The sequence below is a fragment of the Anabrus simplex genome, chromosome 8, assembly GCF_040414725.1.
Source record: "Anabrus simplex isolate iqAnaSimp1 chromosome 8, ASM4041472v1, whole genome shotgun sequence".
NCBI lineage: Eukaryota > Metazoa > Arthropoda > Insecta > Orthoptera > Tettigoniidae > Anabrus > Anabrus simplex.
The window spans coordinates 27435278-27456684 of NC_090272.1; the positions used below are offsets into that span (position 1 = coordinate 27435278).

Sequence of the window (21407 nt, forward strand, 5' to 3'; positions counted from 1 at the left end):
CCCACGGGAGAAGCTGTGCTTACGAGACTGCTAGACAGGGTCTTCTCCGACATTAAATTCGAGTACTTATAACATTATCTTGACGATGTCGTCGTACTTTCAGAGACCTTTGAAGAACATCTAAATCATCTGAAAGAGGTCCTTATTCGCCTTCGTAAGGCAGGGTTAACTGCGAAGCTATCTAAGGTCGCTTTCGCTAAGCCTTCCATGTCATTTCTAGGGTATATTGTGTCGTCCGATGGTGTCGCAGTGGATCATTCTAGAACACAGGCCATCCGAGACTTCAATCCTCCTAAGGACATCAAAGGTATTGCCAGATTCATTGGCATGGTGAACTTCTTCAGGAAATTTATTCCTAACTTCACTAACAGAGCGGCGCCCTTGAACTTACTTCGTAGGAAAGGCGTCAAAATCGAGTGGGGGCCTTCTCAACAAGCCGCTTTCGAAGACCTCAAATTAGCTCTTTGTAACGCCCCTGTCCGTGCTATGCCTGATTTCTCGAAGAAATTCATCGTCCAAACCGACGCGTCGTCGTCGGCGGTGGCTGCAGTCCTTCTTCAAGAGACTGAACTAGGGAGGCGACCCATCGCCTATGCATCTAGGACTTTATCGGCTCAAGAAGCCAAGTATTCCATCTATGAACTTGAGGGTTTGGCTGTCTTATTTGCGTTAGAGAAGTTCCGCCTCTATCTGGAACACGTCAAGTTCGACTTGGAAACGGATAACCAAGCCTTAAGTTGGGTCTTAGCTAGGCTGCGTCGTACTGCTCGCATAGCCCGCTGGGCCATCAGGATTTCTGCCTTCCAGTTTGAGGTTAGGCATATAAGAGGGTCTGAAAATGTTGTGGCGGACGGACTAAGCCGTATGTTTTCTAATGATGTAGAGACCTCCGAACAGGAAGATAGTTCTTCACTTCCCGAGTCCATACCTCCTGGCATAAATGCCATTCTAACTGATGCTCCCATGTTGTTTAGGGATATTGAAAAATATCAACGTGAAGATCCGACGCTGGCCCCTATTATGGAAACCCTTTCTTCTGGGGAATATGTCCCTTATGTGTTGAGGAATGGGGTTTTATGTTGCCCATCGAATCATGATCAGAAGATGAAAATTGTGGTTCCAGCTATTCTTGTACCCATGATCTTCAAGTACTACCATGAGACCCCGTTAGCGGGACATTTAGGCATCTTCAAACCCGGGAAAAGATCCGAGAAATATTCATTTGGAAAGGTATGGACGGTGAAATTCGTGAATTGGTAAAAGCCTGTAAATCTTGTTGGCTTAGTAAACCTACCATGTCCACTAAGCAAGGGCTATTGTCTTCTCATCAAACGTCGCGCCCCATGGAGCGCCTCTATATCGACTACGTAGGACCGTTCCCCCAATCAAAGGGGAATGCCAACAAATTCATCCTTGTGTGTGTAGATGGTTTCACAAGATTTTCCTGGTTGTTTCTGACTAAGCTTGCTACCGCTCAGTCCACTATTTCTTGTTTAAATTCCATCTTTGCTTCTTTTGGTCCGTGTCAATATTTAGTGTCCGATAATGCTAAAGCCTTTACCTCCAATCTCTTCCGTAAATTCTGTTTTGATCTATCCATCTCACATGTAACAACATCAGCGTACTATCCTCAACCATCTCTGGCCGAACGGGTCAATCGTAATCTGACGTCGGCTCTAATTGCCTATCATCATGATGATCATTCTAGGTGGGACACATCCCTGCATTGTTAGCCTTCGCTTTGAATTGGGCGGTTCATGAATCTCAAATTCACTCCAGCTGCATTGATGTTTAAGTTTGTACCCAACACGCCGCTCTCTAACCTTTGCTCTCTTAGTGATATTCTACCTGAGACAATAGATACCGATAATATTAGAGATCTATGGAAGAAGGCTAAGGCCAATCTTAAAGTTTCCCATGAAAAGGTTAGGGAAAGATATGATCGTGGACGGAGGCCCACCAATCTAAAAGTAGGAGATCAACTCATGATTAAGAACTTTGTTCCCCCGGGCAAGCTTGCCCTAGATTTCTTGGGCCGTGCATCATTTTAGATTTCCTTACTCCTGTTACATTATTAGTGAGCAATCCATCCACCGAGAGGATATTTAGGGTACACCTGTCTCAGGTGAAACCTGTGTAATGTCATTGTTAATTTGCCATCTACGTTTTGCAACAGTGTGAAGGTTATATTTGGTTTGAGAGGCCTTATGCCACAATTTATTTTAATTGTTATAGAAATAAGCCTTTGATGTACGATCCTCCCCTCTGGTTATTCTGCTGTCATTTTCCTTGCGGCCATTACCAAGCTCCCGTCTCCTGCTAAACCATACCAGTGGCTATAATTTTCCACGCCACTGACCCATCAGCCTCACCAAAAAGATCGTACCCGAAAATAAAAGTCACCAACAAATTCTGCCGCCGAGATCTGACTGTTTCAGTGCCCCGCAGCCGTTCGTCGCAGTACAGCCGCCGAAGTGGGGAAGGGCCCACTCCACTACCGTGATGCGCGTGTACGGCGCGCCGGAGTCCATCTCCCAGCTAAGGCTAATGTGCGGCGCACCTACCGCCAGCTTATCTAGGGACTGTAAATAAACTTCGCATATGCGGCGTCCTTCACCACGACTACCTCTCTCATAGTGCGGGAGAGAGGTATCTCAGGGTACTTGAGGCGTCCGGAGGACCTCGACTGGACATCGGCAGCGGCGGCTGGACTTGCCGTCAAACTTTTCGTAGTGTGGTTGGCATTCTACGGCAACAAAGACACTCTCCAGCAGGAGTTCAACTAACTCCCAACTATCTACTTCAAAACAAAGGAGACTTTAACAATTTTTTGGTGCTTTAAATGTTCTTCGAAATTCTTCTACAAAACTTTGGAAATTCTTAATGTGTCCTCCATATTCTCCCACAATCTATTTGCAAGGAAGCAGAAATGTTCTTCTATTGATTAAATTTTGTTAAAAAAAAAACTTCTTCTATGTCACCCCATGGAAGGACATTTGGGGGGGGGGGGATCTGTACCGACTGGTACAGATCTACACCGCATATTTGAATTTTCTGCCTTAGAGTACTCCTCTACAGGAGAAACTCTGAACTTTAAAAACTAGATCAACTCATTAGTTTCTCTTAAGATGTCACTACAGTAAATTTTGTGATTACGAAGTTGTCAATACTGTGTGGAGTTCCACTTGTTTTGTTTTCCATTGATCAAGAAGTGTGGACATTCTCTTATAGATGTATCTACTAAAAAACTATGATCATACACCCTCGTGCGAAGTGAAGGAACTTTTCTTGAAGATATTTTGTACTCATAAGTTTTCTCATAACTAAATTTCGTTCTTTCATTTGTGGGTTGGAAATACTAATCTTTTCTTTCCGCCAGTTTTGAAGTTAGCCAATCAATTATTTCTGTAATTAATTTTTGACCAATCGTGTCTTTCTTCTTCAATTTTGATGTGTAACCTTCAGCCAGCCAATAAAAGCCTATGGGTGTGGCTGTTTTATTCATGAAAGGTCTCGAATTTTCCTCGAGGGTATAAAAACGGCTGATTTTCTTGTCTCTCGACCACATCATCAACAGTTAGCTTAGTGTCTGGACGTGTAGCAGGAGGCGGGAAGCGCCTCTTTCTTCAGGCAGCAGTCTTCACTAAGGTAATGACCGATTAATATCTTTATTTCTTGCTAGCTCAGCAGTTTAACCCGCGGGGAAGGTCCGAAACCTTTACCATGTAACCTATCTCTTAAACATCTAGAATTCTGTAAAAACTATATCTTTAACTGTAAATCAGGGATAGAGAGTGCCTTGCCCTCTCGAACTCCCCTTCCTCTTCCTTAATGTGTTAAATTTATTCTGTATACGAGTCACCTCCATAGTTTGGGAATAGCCCCTGTTTCATCGGCCTAGTGCCTCTTAGGTTTTAAGAAGTTTCATTGAGGAATACAAGTATACGCCTCCATTCATTTTGTATTTTGGGGCCATTTACTTAACCTATTCTTCTCTGCTAAGGCCCAGTAGATTGGGTACAAGATACCCCCGTTTCAGTGGTGTAATTTGTGCCTTGATGGCAAGTGATTGTAAGGTATGGTACGCCTTTAATAGGCTTGGAAAAGTGAGAGTGGGTCAGCTCTTTTATGTATTGGAAATATGCCTCTAGGAGGCTTGACATTGCTAGGTGGGAGCAAGTGCTCCATGTTATTAGGGGTTTTTTGCCCTTTGGTAAATATGTGGTTGTGAGCTGAGAGCTCAGAAACTGCAAAAATTAAGGCTTGAGGCCCAGATTGTTAAATTGTCTCTAAATCTTGGTTTTCCTGGTCTTGTGCCTGATTTGACTTCTTGTTATTTGTTAAATTTTCAAATTCTATGTGAAAATTGTTAAGTTTCGCTATTTTCGAAAATATAACCTTTAATGAAATTTTAATTCATATCTTGGCTTTGTGGATAGACCCATTCCAGCCCGCACCTTCTTTCACCTCTGCATTCCACGGGTATCACCGTAACAAATATTATTATTATTATTATTAAGTGCTAATTATATGTCGTGAGAACCTACCCTTATGAGATCAGAATCTTATGTCTAGCTGGAGTTATGCGATATTTACATTGTCATGCGCAAGCCCTGCATGTATGATTAGAGTTATTTAATGACATCCTACATATTTGACAGTAATTAGGTTTCGATTATATTTAACATTCACATATTATGATAACCAGGTTTGCTAGGATGCCGTCGTATGTTATTGGTTACGTATGATTATTATTAGTGTGACATTATTTGATGCAATTAGCACCCTCATTCATTTGTATTCATTGTTTGGGATACCTGGCGCTTAACGTACCCATTTGACACACTGATGTCAAATTGATATCCGAACTTTCGATGCCATTTGTCACAATACCGATAGAGACATCTCTTCGCTCCACTAACTTAATTAAATCACTTAAAGTATTTTATCTAGTGATGGGCAACGCTCTCGCTCGATGCTCTCGAGACTGACGATCTCGAGAATCTCGAGACCGATCCTCCTGTAGCGCAAGCTGTGCGACGTACCAGTAACTACGACTGTAAACTTGATAGTATATCATTGGCAGTTATTGCGTTAAATAACGTTCTCATATGAAAACGTGTGACCCAATACATTTTGTCAAAAGCCTGGAAAAGTACTGCATATTCAACTATGAACCCCTTAATACCATTAACTAAGTCGAAACAGAATGTCAGTATCTTAAAACTGTTCACGACTTGTTTGGGGTGGACATCTTAGATGAATAACAATGCATAATTTGTGAATAACTGTAGGTAGAATGTACACCTACTTGGATACTAGAGGCGTGCATTATTCGAACCTGAGACGGGGAAGATGTGCTTTGCTACATACGCAACCCCCATTACACATGAGTGGAACGTGTAATCTAAAATGCCCGACTTTACTCCAATTCTTTCAGAAGGGGCGATGGGAAACGCTCTCGAGACCGATTCTCGTGTGCTGCGAGCTGTGCGACGTCCCAGTGACAACGAGTGTAAGCTTGATAGTTATCAGCAGTTCTCACATGGAAACGTGTGTGACGATAAATTTTGTCAAAATTCTAGGAAAGCGCTGCATGTTGAACTATGAACTCTTTACCATTAACGAAAGTGAATACAGAATGCCAGTATCTTAAACTGATCACGAGATATGCCAGGTGGATTTCTTAGCTGAATAACCCGTGTAATTTTTTAATAATTATTATTAGGATGTAAACCTATCTGGATGCCTCACAATCGTTGTCGGCAGGGTAGTTTCATGTGATTCAGACCGGGCCGGTGGTGTTGTGTGACGATTCCTCTTCATTGATATTATGCGTTTGTAAGTGCCGGATCATCCCAGGAGTATTTCTGCCGATGTATTTTACTTCTTTTGCATAAGCAACACAATGGGCTGTGCTATATGACATCTCTTAAAAATAACCGACATCCACGACTTACGTTGCCTTTCGGACATAGTCTTCAAGTTGTCGCGTACAATTAGACACAGTTCACATTGTACCGTCATTTATAGAAGTACTTACCTAATTATGACGCGAATACTCTATAGTATTGTAAGTAATTATTTCCTTCGTCACCAAAATATCGGTAAACACAAGCAGTGGTCATGTTATTGAATGCGGGGTCTGAGAACGATGTACACCTGCCTGTCGGAAGAATTGGAGCAAAATGAAGCAATTTAGATTGCACATTCCACTGATGCGTAATGGTGGTTGCATATGCGGCAAAGCGCATCTTGCCTCGTCTCGAGTTCGAATAATGCACGTTTCTAGTATCCAGTTACGTGTACCTACAGTAGCCGTCAGGTTCTGTACATAAACCACTCATTCGTGTACCTACCAGAGCATACAATGCCCGAATGCGTATCCTTTATGTTATACTTCATCAAAATAGACCTCGGTAGAAATGAACGCCCTAGTCGCTTGTTGACACGTATTTACGAAAATGAGAAGGCCGTGGTTGGGTATTCGCATATTCGGAACAAACAACATTCAGCTCCGACTACCTGTAGGCCTACGACTCGCTGCACAATGTGGGGACAACGATCTCGAGATTTCTCGCGATAAATAATGCCTGGCTAGTCTCGAGACCTCGTCTCAGACTGTCCATCACTAATTTTATCTGCTTCTTTGTCACTAAGGATTGTTTTCTCTGTATTATCACAGGAATTATTATTTATATTTTACTCTGTATTGTAATTAGTAGGGCTCGTTAACAGGATTTTTTATAAGTGTCCGAAGACGAGTCCGAACAAAATGCCGGGACAGAACTTCCTGTGAGGAATGTTTCAGCTTAGAACTTTGGCCAGTAAGGTTCTGTCATGTAAGGCGCAATATTGTGTGCATATTGTCAAGGCATTCTCTCTCTTCATACTGTATGTATTGCGGGTCAGTATATCTTCAAAAATATCATCACATAGGAGGTTTTGTCCCGTCAACGACGAGATGTTCAATCTGGATCAATGTAGGCCAGGGAAGGGTGGGTTTGATTTATCCTTTTTCGGCATTTTTGGGCTTGGTCCTTTTTTAGGTCTTAACGGCCTTTTTTTTTCAATTTCTTTCGACTACATTTTCACTGCCCATTCTCAATTAGAACATCTATCTCCTCTTACACATCTTATCTCTGGTAAATACATGTATTTGAACCATTTATGAAAAGAGAAAATTAAATGAAACTAGTGCTTGAACAAACAAGGGATATCAAATTATGTGCAAGGTAAGTGGTATATTTAAACGAGATTTTTTTTTAAAGATTCGAGCATGAAACCTTAACATTCATTGATGTGCAGGGAAATTTCTCGACATTTCGCACCCTTCTGTCTGAAAGCAGATGATCCTTTACACAACCTGAATACAACTATTGTGATATACTGCAAAGCCAGCTGAGGCAAGAATTCCGATTTCCAATTTTTGTAACTGTAGTGTGGTTAAGCCACATATGAATCCAGTTATATTAATTTCAATTTCTTTCTCCAGGATGTCCGTTGAGGGTTGGCTAAGTTCATTCAGCGTCGAAAAGTATTTCATTCTTAATTATGCAAGTTCTTTTAACAAAATCAGAATTCCTTTTAATTATGTAGATCTAAAAATATATAACTTACTGTTTGAGTAACGTTTTACATTCATAAATGTTTGCACTCCATGTCGTATACCATTTTCCTTCACTAAATGGGCAATTAAAACAAATTAGGAATGGACTTTGATCGTATTTTTACGTCCTTTTTGCCAATTTTTAGGTCCTATTTGGATATGGTTTAAGTCTTTTTCAGGCTATTTAGATGTCTTCAACTTCCTATGTCTAATAATTAGATTAGGTGCCGTACTAAATTTATTTCATGATATACTTTGTCGTTTTGGCAACCTCAATCATTTCAGTAATAAATAATACGGCTGGCAATGGGCTCTACACAATGTTGGCGATTACATTGATGGACTGTTCAAGTTTCAGGAGTTCTCTCTCTGGTACCACAATAGTTGTCACTATTAAAGTAGCAACCATCGTGTATGAACTATTTAACGAATGACACAACAAACTCTTCATATATGCGAACATCGAACCATTCGAGCAAACTCTCAATTATTACATTAACACGGAACGGATTGGAAATGAGAGACCAGACATTGACCCGAACGTTCACCGGTCGGTTGACAGTCTTAACTAGGACAGGACAATAAATTCTCAAGGAAGTGAGAAACCCTGAGGGAGCTCTAGTTTGATAAGTGTAGCGCCCCATACTCTCGCTGTATCGTACTTCATTGATGACGTCCTGGTTGTGAAGCCGCTGCTGCAGATCCTCCAGTTTAGCGGTGCGCAGTTGCATTTCGTTCCTAGCACCTGCTTGCTGTATCAGTGGAGCGAGATGTTCTTAGACCTTCCTCGGGTAGCTGAAGGTCCACGGCTCTTAGCTGCGTAGCTTTCGTCCTGTTCATTCGCCTACTGTACACACATTACCCCTCTCATACTGAGCCTTCTTAACGACGTGTAACGTACTTCTGATGCGTTCATTTTGGATATGATCATTCTTGGAAACTCCTGCTAACATTCTAAGCATCTCGGCGCAAAATTTAGGCGACGCTTGCAATGCTCTAGAATGTCCAGTATTTCGATGCATAAATCGGTGTATTGATCCCTTTCTTCCTTACTTTGCCTCTTTACCCTAATTTTTGTACAAGATTGATTTAAAATAAAATGTAGATGTCATTTGTTTCTTTTCCTACGGAAAAACAAATTCAGTGTCACGCATATTTTCAAGTGAGTCGGCGATTATGCAGACTTGATAGATTTGCTTTTACGGTAATATACCAAACTCATTTCAGAAAAACAATTTACAGAAAGAAAAATCTGGAATACACGGCAAATAAAGTAACAGCTGGATAAACAATAATAGGATAGAAATGGTGGAGGAAAAGAGTCCCATACTGATGGTTCCTTGTAGCAATGTTTTAAAAATAACACATTTATTTTAAAATGTACATAAAAACACACAATATATTATCTTAAAATAATTCATTTGACATATTAACAAAACTACATATGAATTAATAAAAATAAAATAAAAATAAAAATAGTAGTTGTAAATATAATACTTTAATGCCAATAAACCAATGTTAAGTGTAGTTCAGGAAACTCTAGAGGTAGAAGTGCTGAGAATTACTAGATGCTATTGACATTCGTTAGCATTAACCAGAGGAATTTTCTACAGACACTAAATTTAAAAAAAATAAAAAATCAGACTGCAAAACTTTGATATATCTGAACGTGAGATATACTGTAGAACTAGCCTGAAACTACAGTACGCAATAAACAGGTTAATCATACAATTTTAATTTCTATGCACTGCTCTGCACGTATTTCACAGTACTATAATTTTCTCATTTTAATCAATCTGTAGTTAATCATTAAAGGCACTTCTGACGGGAGGATGACAGTTCACATGGTCTTGTCACCTCACATAATACTGCTTTACTTTCATAACTACAAAATTTTTTAAGTAAGAACCTATCTATAACAATAGAAATATTCTCTTAGAAAAGAGTGTTAAGCAGTAGTGCCCAAACCTTCAAACTGTCAATCTAATGTTTAAGTAACAGGGGCTATGTACAATTCAAATCTATAAAAACAAATTTATATTACAAGACAACAAAAATACAATGAAAACAATTTACTACAAGTATGTGTTTGATAGTTACAGAAGAAATTGAACAATTTGATAAATGCTTAAAAATCTGTAGAAAATATAGGTCTTAGGTATCATTTCAATATAATATTCTATTCTTTCTTGTGTACAGATAAAGAAATTAACTTTGGATAATGCTGTTCATATTTGGTTTGGTCAATGTAAAGTTTCAAAGTTTAAAACTTTAATGAAAAGAATTCTAATAGAAACCTCTTATGAAGGGAATACAGCATAAAATTTCTTACAAACCCAACTTTCAAAAACAACTCGCAGGCTTACAAATACCAGGTGTAACAAAATTCAATACTCTTCTAGTGTTGACAGAAGAGACCAAATACCCACAGGTTGGAAATTAATAATAAATGAGCGACGTGATCAAGAATGTAACCACCTCGCACCTGATACTGCATTACTCCAAATGTTTACGATCTAATTGGTAATCTTTCAGCAACTAAACCAGGATTTCATTCCGAAGCTTGTATTGCAGCAGGAGGCTGCACTTTTGAACAATTTTTGTAAAAGATTACAATTAATTGAAAATTTTCCATATTAAATTTTGTTACACTTTGTATAAGATATATTTTACTCATTAACAAATAATTAAAATTTACACCAAGCAAATGGCTTCTCATACAAATCAGCTGCCACTAAAGTACATGACTGTTGAATAGACCTATAAAATTGCTCCATCAGAACCCAAGTTCGTACACACTGAAAATCCAGTACCTCAAAGTAATGTACAAAGAAAAAAAGTACAGAAATAAACCTGATAAACAACTAGAGTTTACAAACTTTAAGGAAAGAATAAATGATCAAGAGATGTATGTATTGTACCAAAAAGTGCCACATTATCTGAATTTCTATATGCATTGGACTAAAATTGAAGTTTAACTGATGGACTCTGGTAAATATTAAATTCTCAAGAAACTTACACACAGCTAGCTAAATTAACATGTATGGTCTCAGTAAGGAAAAACCACATTCTAATTCCAATTGCACAGGAAAAATATTTTTTAAAGATATCCCTGAGACTTTAAATGACAATATTGAGAAATGTATGAAAATCAGTGCAGAGAAGAACAAAACAGTGATAAGAGAAAGAAGGAATCTATAGTATTAGTGGACAAAACCTTGAGGTTGTTGAATGTGTGAAATATTTGGGAAGTGATAATGAATGATGCAAGTTTGGATAAGGAGATCAGCAGAAGGGTACAAGTGGGAAATATATTCTACCAGAGTGTAAGGAACTTCATGTGGAACAGAAAATTCAAAGAAATGTAAAGAGATAATGTACAAGATTTACTATACCCCTATATTAACGTATGTATCAGAGACTTTGACACTGACAACAAGAGATGAGAGAAATTCAGGTCAGCCAGATGAAGTTCCTGAGGAGTATGGTAGGGTAGACAAGGAGAGGCAGTAAGAAATAAGATCATAAAAGAAATAGGGGTGAGAAACAGTGATAGGATGGAAAAGAATAAATTGAGATGGCTTTGGACATTCTATGAGGATGGAGGGATACTAAAGCAAGTGTTGGAGGTGAAGATAGAGGGGAAACTCAGAGCAAGATGGGTAGACTGTCAAACACTAAGAAAAAGAAGATTGGACTGGAATACAATTACTGAAGAGGAGTGGTGGAAGGAGAGGCAATGGTGGAGAAGTGCCACCTGACCTGGCAAGAGCTGGACAAGGGGAAATGACTATTCCTGATACCATACAGCCAGCAACTCAACACTCTAAAGGGCTTTTGAGTGGGGCACCTTAAATTCAGTGTCTCCTCTGTAAAGAATTTAGTTTAGTAACATGTTTCATATACTGAATAACTAAATTGTAAGTAACATGGATGGTCAAATTTTACGGTTGGACCATGCTTGCAACGACACAATCAGAGGGCGAATGGGTGCATTACCAATTCATGAAAAAAATAAGTATGGGAGAGATGCTCCAGTGGTACAGCAAGAACAACATTAAAGACCTAAGCAACAATGGCTGGATGCGACTAAATCTGATCTAAAATGCATCAACATACAGCCAGCTGATGCGTTGGTTTCATAGAACAAGATGGCACTCTGATATCCAAAAAGCAGGCCCAGCACCTGCAGAATAGCATTAGGAGGAAGATGGATGCGTACAGTATATTGTGCACCTGAGGTAACTTGGATATTAAAGTACAAAAAAAATGGGGGAAAGAGGTGCAAGTCAATTACTTGGGCCTGTTTAACAAGACATTACATATTTGAGTCTTCTGAATGCTTTGGAGGACAAAGCTTTACCTGTTGCTTTTCACAATTCATCATCTATTAAGTAACACAAAAAAGTACACAGTTGGAAACCTTGGCCTGGCCAAGGAACTTTATCATAGTTCAGGGTGTTGGAACAGGTTTCACTCATTCGTGAGGTTAAGTGACACACAGTCTGATAAGAGAGGCAGGGGCAAACAATGCATTTGAGGAAATGATAATTGCATGCGAGAGACCAATACCTGTAGATGACTTGTTTCCTCTAAGCTACAATTACTATAATTTTAATTAACAATAGTACACATTAAAACACACATTCCATTAAACAGTGCCTGAACCACCAACCTGCATCTTTCCATTTCACGAAGTAACTTTTGATTGTAAACCTGAAGTTTGAGCTCGTACTCAAAGGACTTTAGATGCTGTTCTAGATTCCCTTTAAGGATGTTATAGAAATAGATTCCCATAGAGAACCTGAAATATTTGTCCCAAATAAGTAAATGTATAATACCAATATAATTGGTATCATTTTAAGGATTCTAGATATTTGTTCATAAGAACCGTGGATCTCCCAGACATTTCGTCCACCTAACACATTCGTCTAGTAAGTTTATTGTCCACACATTTTCCTTCCACTAAAATATTTGTTCCATTTGTCCACTTTCTAATTGTGTAGTCTATCAATAACAAAGAATCCATTTAAAATAATGATGTAAATATTTAAAAGCCTAATTTATACGAGTGTTGAAATGGACTACGCTCTAATTACACTTACACCTACATACAGAGCAACCCAAACATCTGTTCCCTCTTTTAGAAAATTAACATGACACTTTATGTAGGCAATCGATCATTCTCGCAAAATATAATAGATCTATATTCCATCGTACATGCTCGAGATGTTTCCAATTTTAATACACTTCAAGAAACGATCACACAGAATGACAAAACTTTGATAAACATGTTCATTCCATTCAGTCCATCAAAATCAATTTCAAATTCTTGTGAATACATTTTTCCTCATATGCATATGATGTAATGAGGCTGTACTGCACCCCAGTCGTCATATATATACACACACACACACATTCTGAACGAAGGAACAAAACGTGAGACTTAAGGTATTCCCGTGATTTTTCACAGTGATACCATGATATTGTGATACGAGCGATTTAAATCCGTGAAGCACTTACGTCTTTTAGAGAATATACCGATGTGTGTATTCCGAACTAAAGAATGGCTTGCGTAATTATGCAGGGTAGCTAAAACGATATAACGATATTTTGAAATGTAATGAATCTGAAATATCTGACCTAAATTGGGGCGTACAAGTGCGGTGTTGTTAAATTATCGGCCGAAGATGCTGCAGTGAATCTTTATGTATATGTCCATCTACGCATAAGCAAGGAAAAAACCAACACATTATAAAGTTTTTGCGTGCGTGTGAGACAAATTAATGAGAAAAGTAAAATTATTATGGATTATCCTCGACCAACAGAGTTGTTGGTTAAAGAACGGGCTAGTGACAAGGATTCCAAGAAGTTACGTTCGACAGGATTTCGACCCTCGAGCCAGCAGTTTATCGAACTGTTGTCAGCCCACTTGTCTCAGAGGTTTTGGATGGTTACAACTGTACAGTTCTTGCCTATGGCCAAACTGTAACAGGAAAGACTTTCACAATGGAAGGTGAAAAGTCTGATGACCCAGCTTGATGTGGCATGAGGATCCTCTAATGGGCATGAGCACTAAGTCATTTTGATGCATTTGACTTATTTCTTCAGGTTGAATATTCTGAGAGTTTCATTTTTGGAATTGTACAATGAAGAATTACTGGATTTGCTGTCTCCAGTTAATGCCAGCGAAGATGCCACTAAAGAAAGGATCGGTCATTGTTCATGGCTGCTAGAGATTATAGTGCACAAGAACGAAGGGTAAAAAGGCAGCGACCACGTTGAACACTCATTCGAGCCGGTCACCATCATAGAACTCGGAAGGCAATGAATCTGGTGTATCTAGCCGGAAGCGAGAACACTGGGCGGCCAGGTGCCACAGAGAAGAGAGCCCGCGAAAGTTGCAACATAAATGAAATGGCGGCACCAGTTCCTCCACTTCAGCATAGAAGACTCCAAAAATTTGAGAAAAATGTTTTTGTATGACCGTCAAAAATTTAAGCCATGTAACAAATCGAAACCCACAGTATCAGACCACTCATCTGTTCATATGAATATTTACTTTTTCACTATAGAAGTGAAACACTAATCAATGACGTTGAGAAATATAAACAGCTACCATGGTTACTTGTATTCGCAATATTACGCACACAATAAAAAGCCACGCTTCAGTAGCACTTTACTATCGATAAACGCCATTTTACACAATTCTGACTAAATAACGACCATGGAAAGTATTATCGAAAATTATCGGTACTGGTGACAAGCGAACGACAAACTAGTGACATTGGTCTGTCGATGGTGGAATACAGCGACATTTCTCCATATTCAGGAGTGACTAGTTATCGTGCTGGCACGATATCTAAGAAATTTAATTACTTATGTAAGCTTCCAAGATTACATAAAGTAACTGCCTTGGACAAGACCACTTTAATCTTATTAGCAGGTGCATGTGAGAATAACCCGCAAGTTCACACGTCGAACATCTAGAAGCAGCACTGATGAATTAGAAAATCGTTAGTGATACGTCAAGCTTTCAACACTATACCTACACTCATACACAGTAGTTTTTCTTAGCTTTCCATCTTCACTGTAACAGGAACCATACTTCACTCTAGGAAGATATACGTTATCATACATCAGAGACACTTGTTTAGTATTCATTTATTACTTCGCGCGCGACATTTCTGCTTAAGAAACCCTCGTATACATTTGTGACTTAAGTTCCCTTTCTTGTGGGTTAGTAAGCATTCGACAAGATCAGGGCCCTTGAGCTGACAATACTGGATGGAACAACTACCGCTCGAAGTTAGAGAGCCGTTGTGAGCGGTTTAACAGACGCCAGAGCCAGCACCTCCTCGCATACCCGCTTGTAGCACCAAGCGTCCCCCTTGAGCCGCTTGCGGCGGACGCCAACAACAGGTGCGCTGTTCCCTGCAGCCACCAAACAGACCTCTAGCTCGAAAGATAGCCTACAAGATCCTCCAGGTCGTGATGTGAGGTCTCCGGCAGTCTCCCTCTCGAAATGTGCCATCTTCCCGCGCAGAGTCAATCTGCAACACATGACAAATATCGTTTATGAAAAAAAAAAAAAAAACCGTTTTATATCTTTCAAACAAAATGCAAGGTCGCGGTGCTGATCGGCACCAGCTGGAATCTCGCGTACCAACAAAACCACCCCGGTCTGATCCACCCAGCGTTGCCAACCTCTGAGATGGTCAGAATCGTACAATAACCCCCAAAATACAGTGTTTTTCAAACCATTTAAATACCAACTTTTTAAAGTCTCTTTACAGACGCAATAGCTCACTTACGCATCAGCTTGCTTCTGAGGCTGACTGGTTCGTTTCTTGGTTAATACTACGAAATTTCCTAAAAGTCTAGTATTTCTGGTTCGGGTCGCACGTGAAACCGGACGTTCCGCGGATTACCTGTAACACCATGGCTAGGTGTGCCACTGCCGCAACTCCACATTTAAACAGGTTAGGATGGAAAATAAATAAAAGTCGTAGTGCTAATATGTGAGATACAGTATCAACGATACGAAAACAATTATTTAGATTACTGGGTAATTTGTAAAGAAGTAGTCAGCATGACGAAATCATTAAAGTGACTTACATCTTAGCTGAAAACTGTCATGTACAACTGTGCTTCTGAGCATGTTCTCGGACGGTTTGGAATCTTAACACGTACCACTGACCCGAACACACTGAATGCTCAGTAAGTAGCCATTCACCGTAGAAGTAATTAGCATATTCCTGTTTTTGACTTTAATGAGATTAATTTCGCTGAGTATTCTTTATAAAGTGACAGGGTTCAATACAATATATCAAGTAAATGATATTACATAAGTCTTGAGACTAGTTTCAGCCACTTAGTGGCCTTCTTCAGCCAAATTTAACAAATTATGTGATAACTAAAACATATGTATAACAGACGAAAGCAATGCTGAAGGAATAATTATAACATTCTTTCACAATCAGTTTTCGACGGAGGGAGTGACAAAACAGAGTAAAATTCTGGAAGTGTGGGAAACTCGCATTCATCAAAACGTGTTTTTCACCTCCTGTAACTTAGCCCAAAATTAACCTTACAACAGAGCAGGTTTTAATATCATTCCTCCAGTCACCGTCCACCTGCTGAAGGCGAATGATATGATCCGCTGATTACAGTACAGGTGCGAAACAGTGAAGTAACTCAGATAGGAAAGAGCCCATTCTTAATGAATTCCCTTTGGGAATCTCATTTGAAAAGTCTCTCTTTCCAACTTGTCATCTATGATAGAACATGACTTGCACGAATAAATGAACAAAAATCTACACGTTTTAAGGGGAAACAATACAAATTTCACTATAAGTCACAGGATCGTACAATAGGCGTACGAGTACACTGTGTGGAATTATCGTGCATGTACGATCCAGGTCGTACGGTTGGCCACCAAGCAGGGGTCGGGGTGGTCACTTTACAGGGGAAGAACGAGTAAGATTCGTAACTCTCCCCGTACGATAAAGGAACGGAGGACCGATCCTTTTAAAGTATAAGCAGAATAGAAGGGCTATGAAAAGCCTTGCAAACTTACCTAACGCACAGACTGGTGACGAAGTTACGGCTCTAGGCCATTTCTTACACTTAACCACTTATACAAGAACATGTCAAAAATACCCCCTCTCGCTTAATCTCGAAAACCATTAGATTAGGGAGAGGGTATTGTTTATTGTAACCGTTTCATAATTTGTGATACATGCAGTATACAAAATTAGGAGTAACCTGAGATAACTATTAAAAATTGTGTTAATAAATGGTACATTCGATGAATAAAACAGATGATTGGAGATTGAACAGAGAAAGAATAGTTTAAACTGAATGTTGGATTTGCGTTGATAGATGGCATTTTGAAAGAAAAACCGAAACATCTATGGATAATGATATATTTTCAGATTATAAAAAAAAAACTCAAAGAATCTCAATATTGTTTTTACGGACTATTGAGAAAAAGGAAAAGATAAAAATTAGTATTCGGCAATACGGCGGACCAATAGAACTATGACAAGGTAGTTCCATACTACACCTCAAGCCTACGTACCTAATGGCTCTAGACTTCAACGGAGCTATATTGTCTTGGTTACCTAAGGTACAATTCAGCTCCTGGCTGACATGTATCACATCCATTCCTTCCCTCAGTTTCCTACTCCACATTCCCCTATTAATGTTAAATAATTTTGCGATTCTCCCCGGGTGCATCCATTCTCTGTTCAATAACTTTACAATTGTATACAACTGATTTTCGTTCTCAATTTTCTTTACATCCTTTTAATCTATACATTTCTCGTATTTGCTTTGTCACTGGACAATCTTTTATAAGGTGTGCCCATCCCATTTCTTCAGAGCATAGTAAAGATTTATTTTCATCTCTGTTTTGCCTGTATGCTTTATTTTTATGTATCCCCATTAACCACCATATTATACCCCTAATTCCATTTTTTTGTTATAATCTCTACATTTATCCTCATTCTCCCACTTACATAACAAAATTCTTCTAATGGCCTCTTACTTTTACATTGTGCATCAATACATTGCTTTTCAATATCCTTAATCCTTAGAACTTTTTTTTTTACATAGTCTCATCTTCTCTATACGGTCTCTTTTCCAGTAATATTCCATTCCTATCGTTTCCAAAATGTTCCGTACCTCATCCACCCAGTATCTTTGACTTGACAATAACATGATTAACATCCTGGAAGATTAATAATGCACAACTGATAACAATGACAATAATAACAATAATAATAATAATACAAAATAGCACTTCTAAAACTAACCCCAACACAAAGTTTGAATTTAAGACCAACATTTCACCATTCACTGAAATCTCGCGCATCTCGCAAGCCGTTTGTACTAGTCTTGGCTACTGAATGCATAATTCGAAGCAGTGTATCGATTCATTCAAGTGTCCGAGTGAATCGATTCACAGGAACGGCGAGCTCACAGCTCATTACCGGGACACTGGACGTCGACGGGGAGCCGAGCTTCCGCTGCAGCGAGACAGTGAATCATGGCACACCGAAAGAATCGTGGGAGCAAGCACGGCTCAGTGAGACACAAGATACTCCTTATCGGTACACTGGACACTGGCGGGGAGCCGAACTTCCTCTGAAGCAATACATACAGAGTCATGGTACACTGAAAGAATCGTGTGCTATAATGGACTCTCGAGCTCAGCTCAAATGAAAGTAATAACCACTTGCATTCACTGTCCTCTTCTTACAGGGAGGTTTAAATAATAGATGGATTTATTTGCAGCATTAAAACGGTGGTCAAAACAATAATACAGTAGCTAGTAAGTAGGCAAGCTATTAGGTTATACTATTTATTAGTTTAATGAATCTTAGTATTAGAACTTAGTTGACATGTTACAATTAATTAATTCGACTCTAGCCTGCCCTATGACAGTCATGTACATGACCACTCAAAAGTACCAGTTTTATATTGGGAAGACGGCTCAGTGTTCTCAGTTCGTATGTCACATCGTTGCACAAGACTTCAATCATATGTGGACAGTAAGTGAGCCGACTGACGCAATAATTTAACCAACAGACGTTGAATCTGAAAATCAGTAGGCTACTGTACATCTCGGGTAGCCTATACAAAATATGACTATTTAAAAAATCCTCTGCTTAAAGAAAAATACATATTTTCAAAAATGACTGAGCGAGTTGGACATGCGGTTAGTATCGCGTAGCTATGTGCTTGCATTCGGGGATGGTGGGTTCGAATCCCACCGTCGGCAGCCTTAAGATGGTTTTCCGTAGTTCCCCATTTTCGCACCAGGAAATGTTGGGACTGTACCTTAATTAAGGCCATGGCTGATACCTTCCTAATCCCAGACCTTTCCCATCCTGCATCGCCGGAAACCTTCGATGCATTAGAGTGACTAGCACTTTCTTTCTAAGAAATGAGTTCATAGTATGAAGACCAGATGGCAGCAGCGAGCACTGAATGCTGTTGCTGCTGTCTTACCAGTACATACTACACAGATGCAGTAGGAGGGGTGACTAATGTGCCGTGAATCGGGTCACTGTATCGATTCAGTAACGTGAACGGAATCAAATGAATCGATTCAGTAAAATGAATCGAATGTCCCATCACTAGTTTGTACTTTGGCAATCCACCTTAAATTTCTTAAAGGAGCAGAGACTGCGAAACAGCGGTTGAAAGTGTAAAGGTATAGTGAGAAGAACAATACCACCTGAGTTGGAAGAGAACAAGAGTTGATCAAGGGAGGTTGCATAGGGGAAAAGTAAACTAGTGCAATTAAATACACACATCCATGCGATAGAATCTAAAATTAAACTGGTCAGACTATCTTCGAGGTTGATAGCAAAGTAGTGTCGTCAGTTCCTGCTTTGTCAGCAGCAGGCGCCCCAACAGCGTTGCCACAATTCGAACTATAGTCTTAAAGAAGTACCTCAGGATCAGGAAGTTGATTTTGGAGTTCTATATATTAAACGTACAATTCGCTGTGAAAGCACGTTTGGTCTGCTAACTGCGGAACGATTATACCTGTAGTGTTGACTCCTGGATTTAGATATAAGCCGGACACTTCAGGCAACATTCCCCTGAATCATGTGGATAGTATGGACTCTGTACACAAAATGGCTGAAAACCTACTGTAGTTAGGATTAGTGAGGGTCATTCCATTAGACGAATATTACCACTTAGGAGATATGGAGGCTAGATTACCCGATGCAAGGAAAGATCTTCCTGTAAGAGAGATGCATGCTTATCTTTATTATGAATGTGTTTGAAGTGTAGCATTGTATGAAGAGAAATGCCGAGGATAACCGGGTAGCACGAAAAACCAAAAGCCTTTGAAGGAGAACATTAGGGATGTGATGGGTAAAAGAAAATAGACTTAATCGAATCGGAGGGAAAAAAGAAAAGCGCAGTGTACCGTTTAAAACAATAAAATGATGATATATCTGGAAAGATTCTGTCTCCTGGTATGAACTACATCAAGTTTGTTACTTTCATTTTTTTCTGTCTCAGTTTCATCCTTGTTTATGACGATGTGAAAGTGTTGCACAAAGGGCCCGTTAGTGTACGCATTTCAACGGGCTTCGCAGACTGATATGCAACACCACCTTCAGGGGCTTGTGGGGAAAGCAACGGGAAACCAGCTCACTCATTTCCTTAGTGCGTCTTCAGTGACGCCTAGGCTACCTGTGACAGCCGACTGGACTTACTGAGGATTCAACGAGCCTTCGGGCTGAGGAATTATAATTTCTTCTAAAATTGTCTTGAGGGAAAGGAATTAATAAGACATGTCATAAAATATCCCAGGTCTTTACCTCCTGATTTTTGAAGGAAATGTCTGAGGAGAAAGGTGAAATTCATGTCTAGAAACGAAAGTGACAAAAAACAGACTACGTAAGTTTCATTAGTTACAAATCGATGGAAACACTGGCAAACAAAATCGCACATCGGACTCTCGAACTCAGAGAAAAACTGAACACATCGCATGATTTAATTAATCTTTTTTACAGGAATCAGGAAGAAAATCGACTATCATCTCCGAGTATGGTACTGTAGATCTAAATTATAGTATCTAGGGAATTTTATTTTTTGTGGTAGTGGAGGAATGATTACAAGTTTTTTTCCCTGCATTTACGAAAACGTTATTCATGAACAGTCCCACAATTTTGATAGATACTAGTTGATGTACCCGTGCTTTGCAACGGGATTCTCAGAAAGACTGACTGTGGTTTCCGTAACTAAATTCAACATAGGTCATTACAAAAACGTAAGCAGGAAATAAGCGATTAAAAGCAATGTCATCATATAAAATACTCGATCAAATGAAAAACCGCATTTTCTCACTTTTAACGAATAGCACTACGGTGCTGATCTAACTGCTCAAAGTTCCAGAGCTTGAATGACCGGGTCGCAGTCAGCCGAGAACACTCCTCTGCCATTATTCCGTTAAATATGCACACTGCTCATTCCAGTCAGTGCCTCAGTGTAGGGACTGAATAGCTCGATGGCTATGATGAACCAGTGTGTTACGTATCAGTAGTATCAGAAAATTTGTGAACTAGAGGAGTGGCATGCTAAAGAAAGTCATGTAACTCCCCAGCTACTTCCCGCTAATATTCAGGCAGGCTGTTACACTCTGTACGACCGGGCGAGCTGGAGTAGGGGCGCGCAGCTGTGAGCTTGCATCCAAGAGATAGTGGATTCGAACCCCACTGTTGGCAGCCCTGAATATAGTATTCCGTGGTTTCCCATTATCACGCCTGGG

The 21407-nt window shown here is 39.6% G+C and overlaps 1 protein-coding gene across 1 annotated transcript in view; it reads right to left on the reverse strand.

Moving 5' to 3' along the window:
- Positions 1 to 12410: 12410 nt before the first annotated feature.
- LOC136879281 (maternal embryonic leucine zipper kinase) overlaps positions 12411 to 21407 on the reverse strand; it is a 544919-nt gene continuing 535922 nt past the window's right edge. The window contains exon 14 of the mRNA XM_068228854.1: positions 12411 to 15081. Within this exon, the coding sequence (XP_068084955.1) occupies positions 14919 to 15081 (163 nt within the window). The 3' untranslated portion in view covers positions 12411 to 14918. The remainder of the gene's footprint in view (positions 15082 to 21407) is intronic.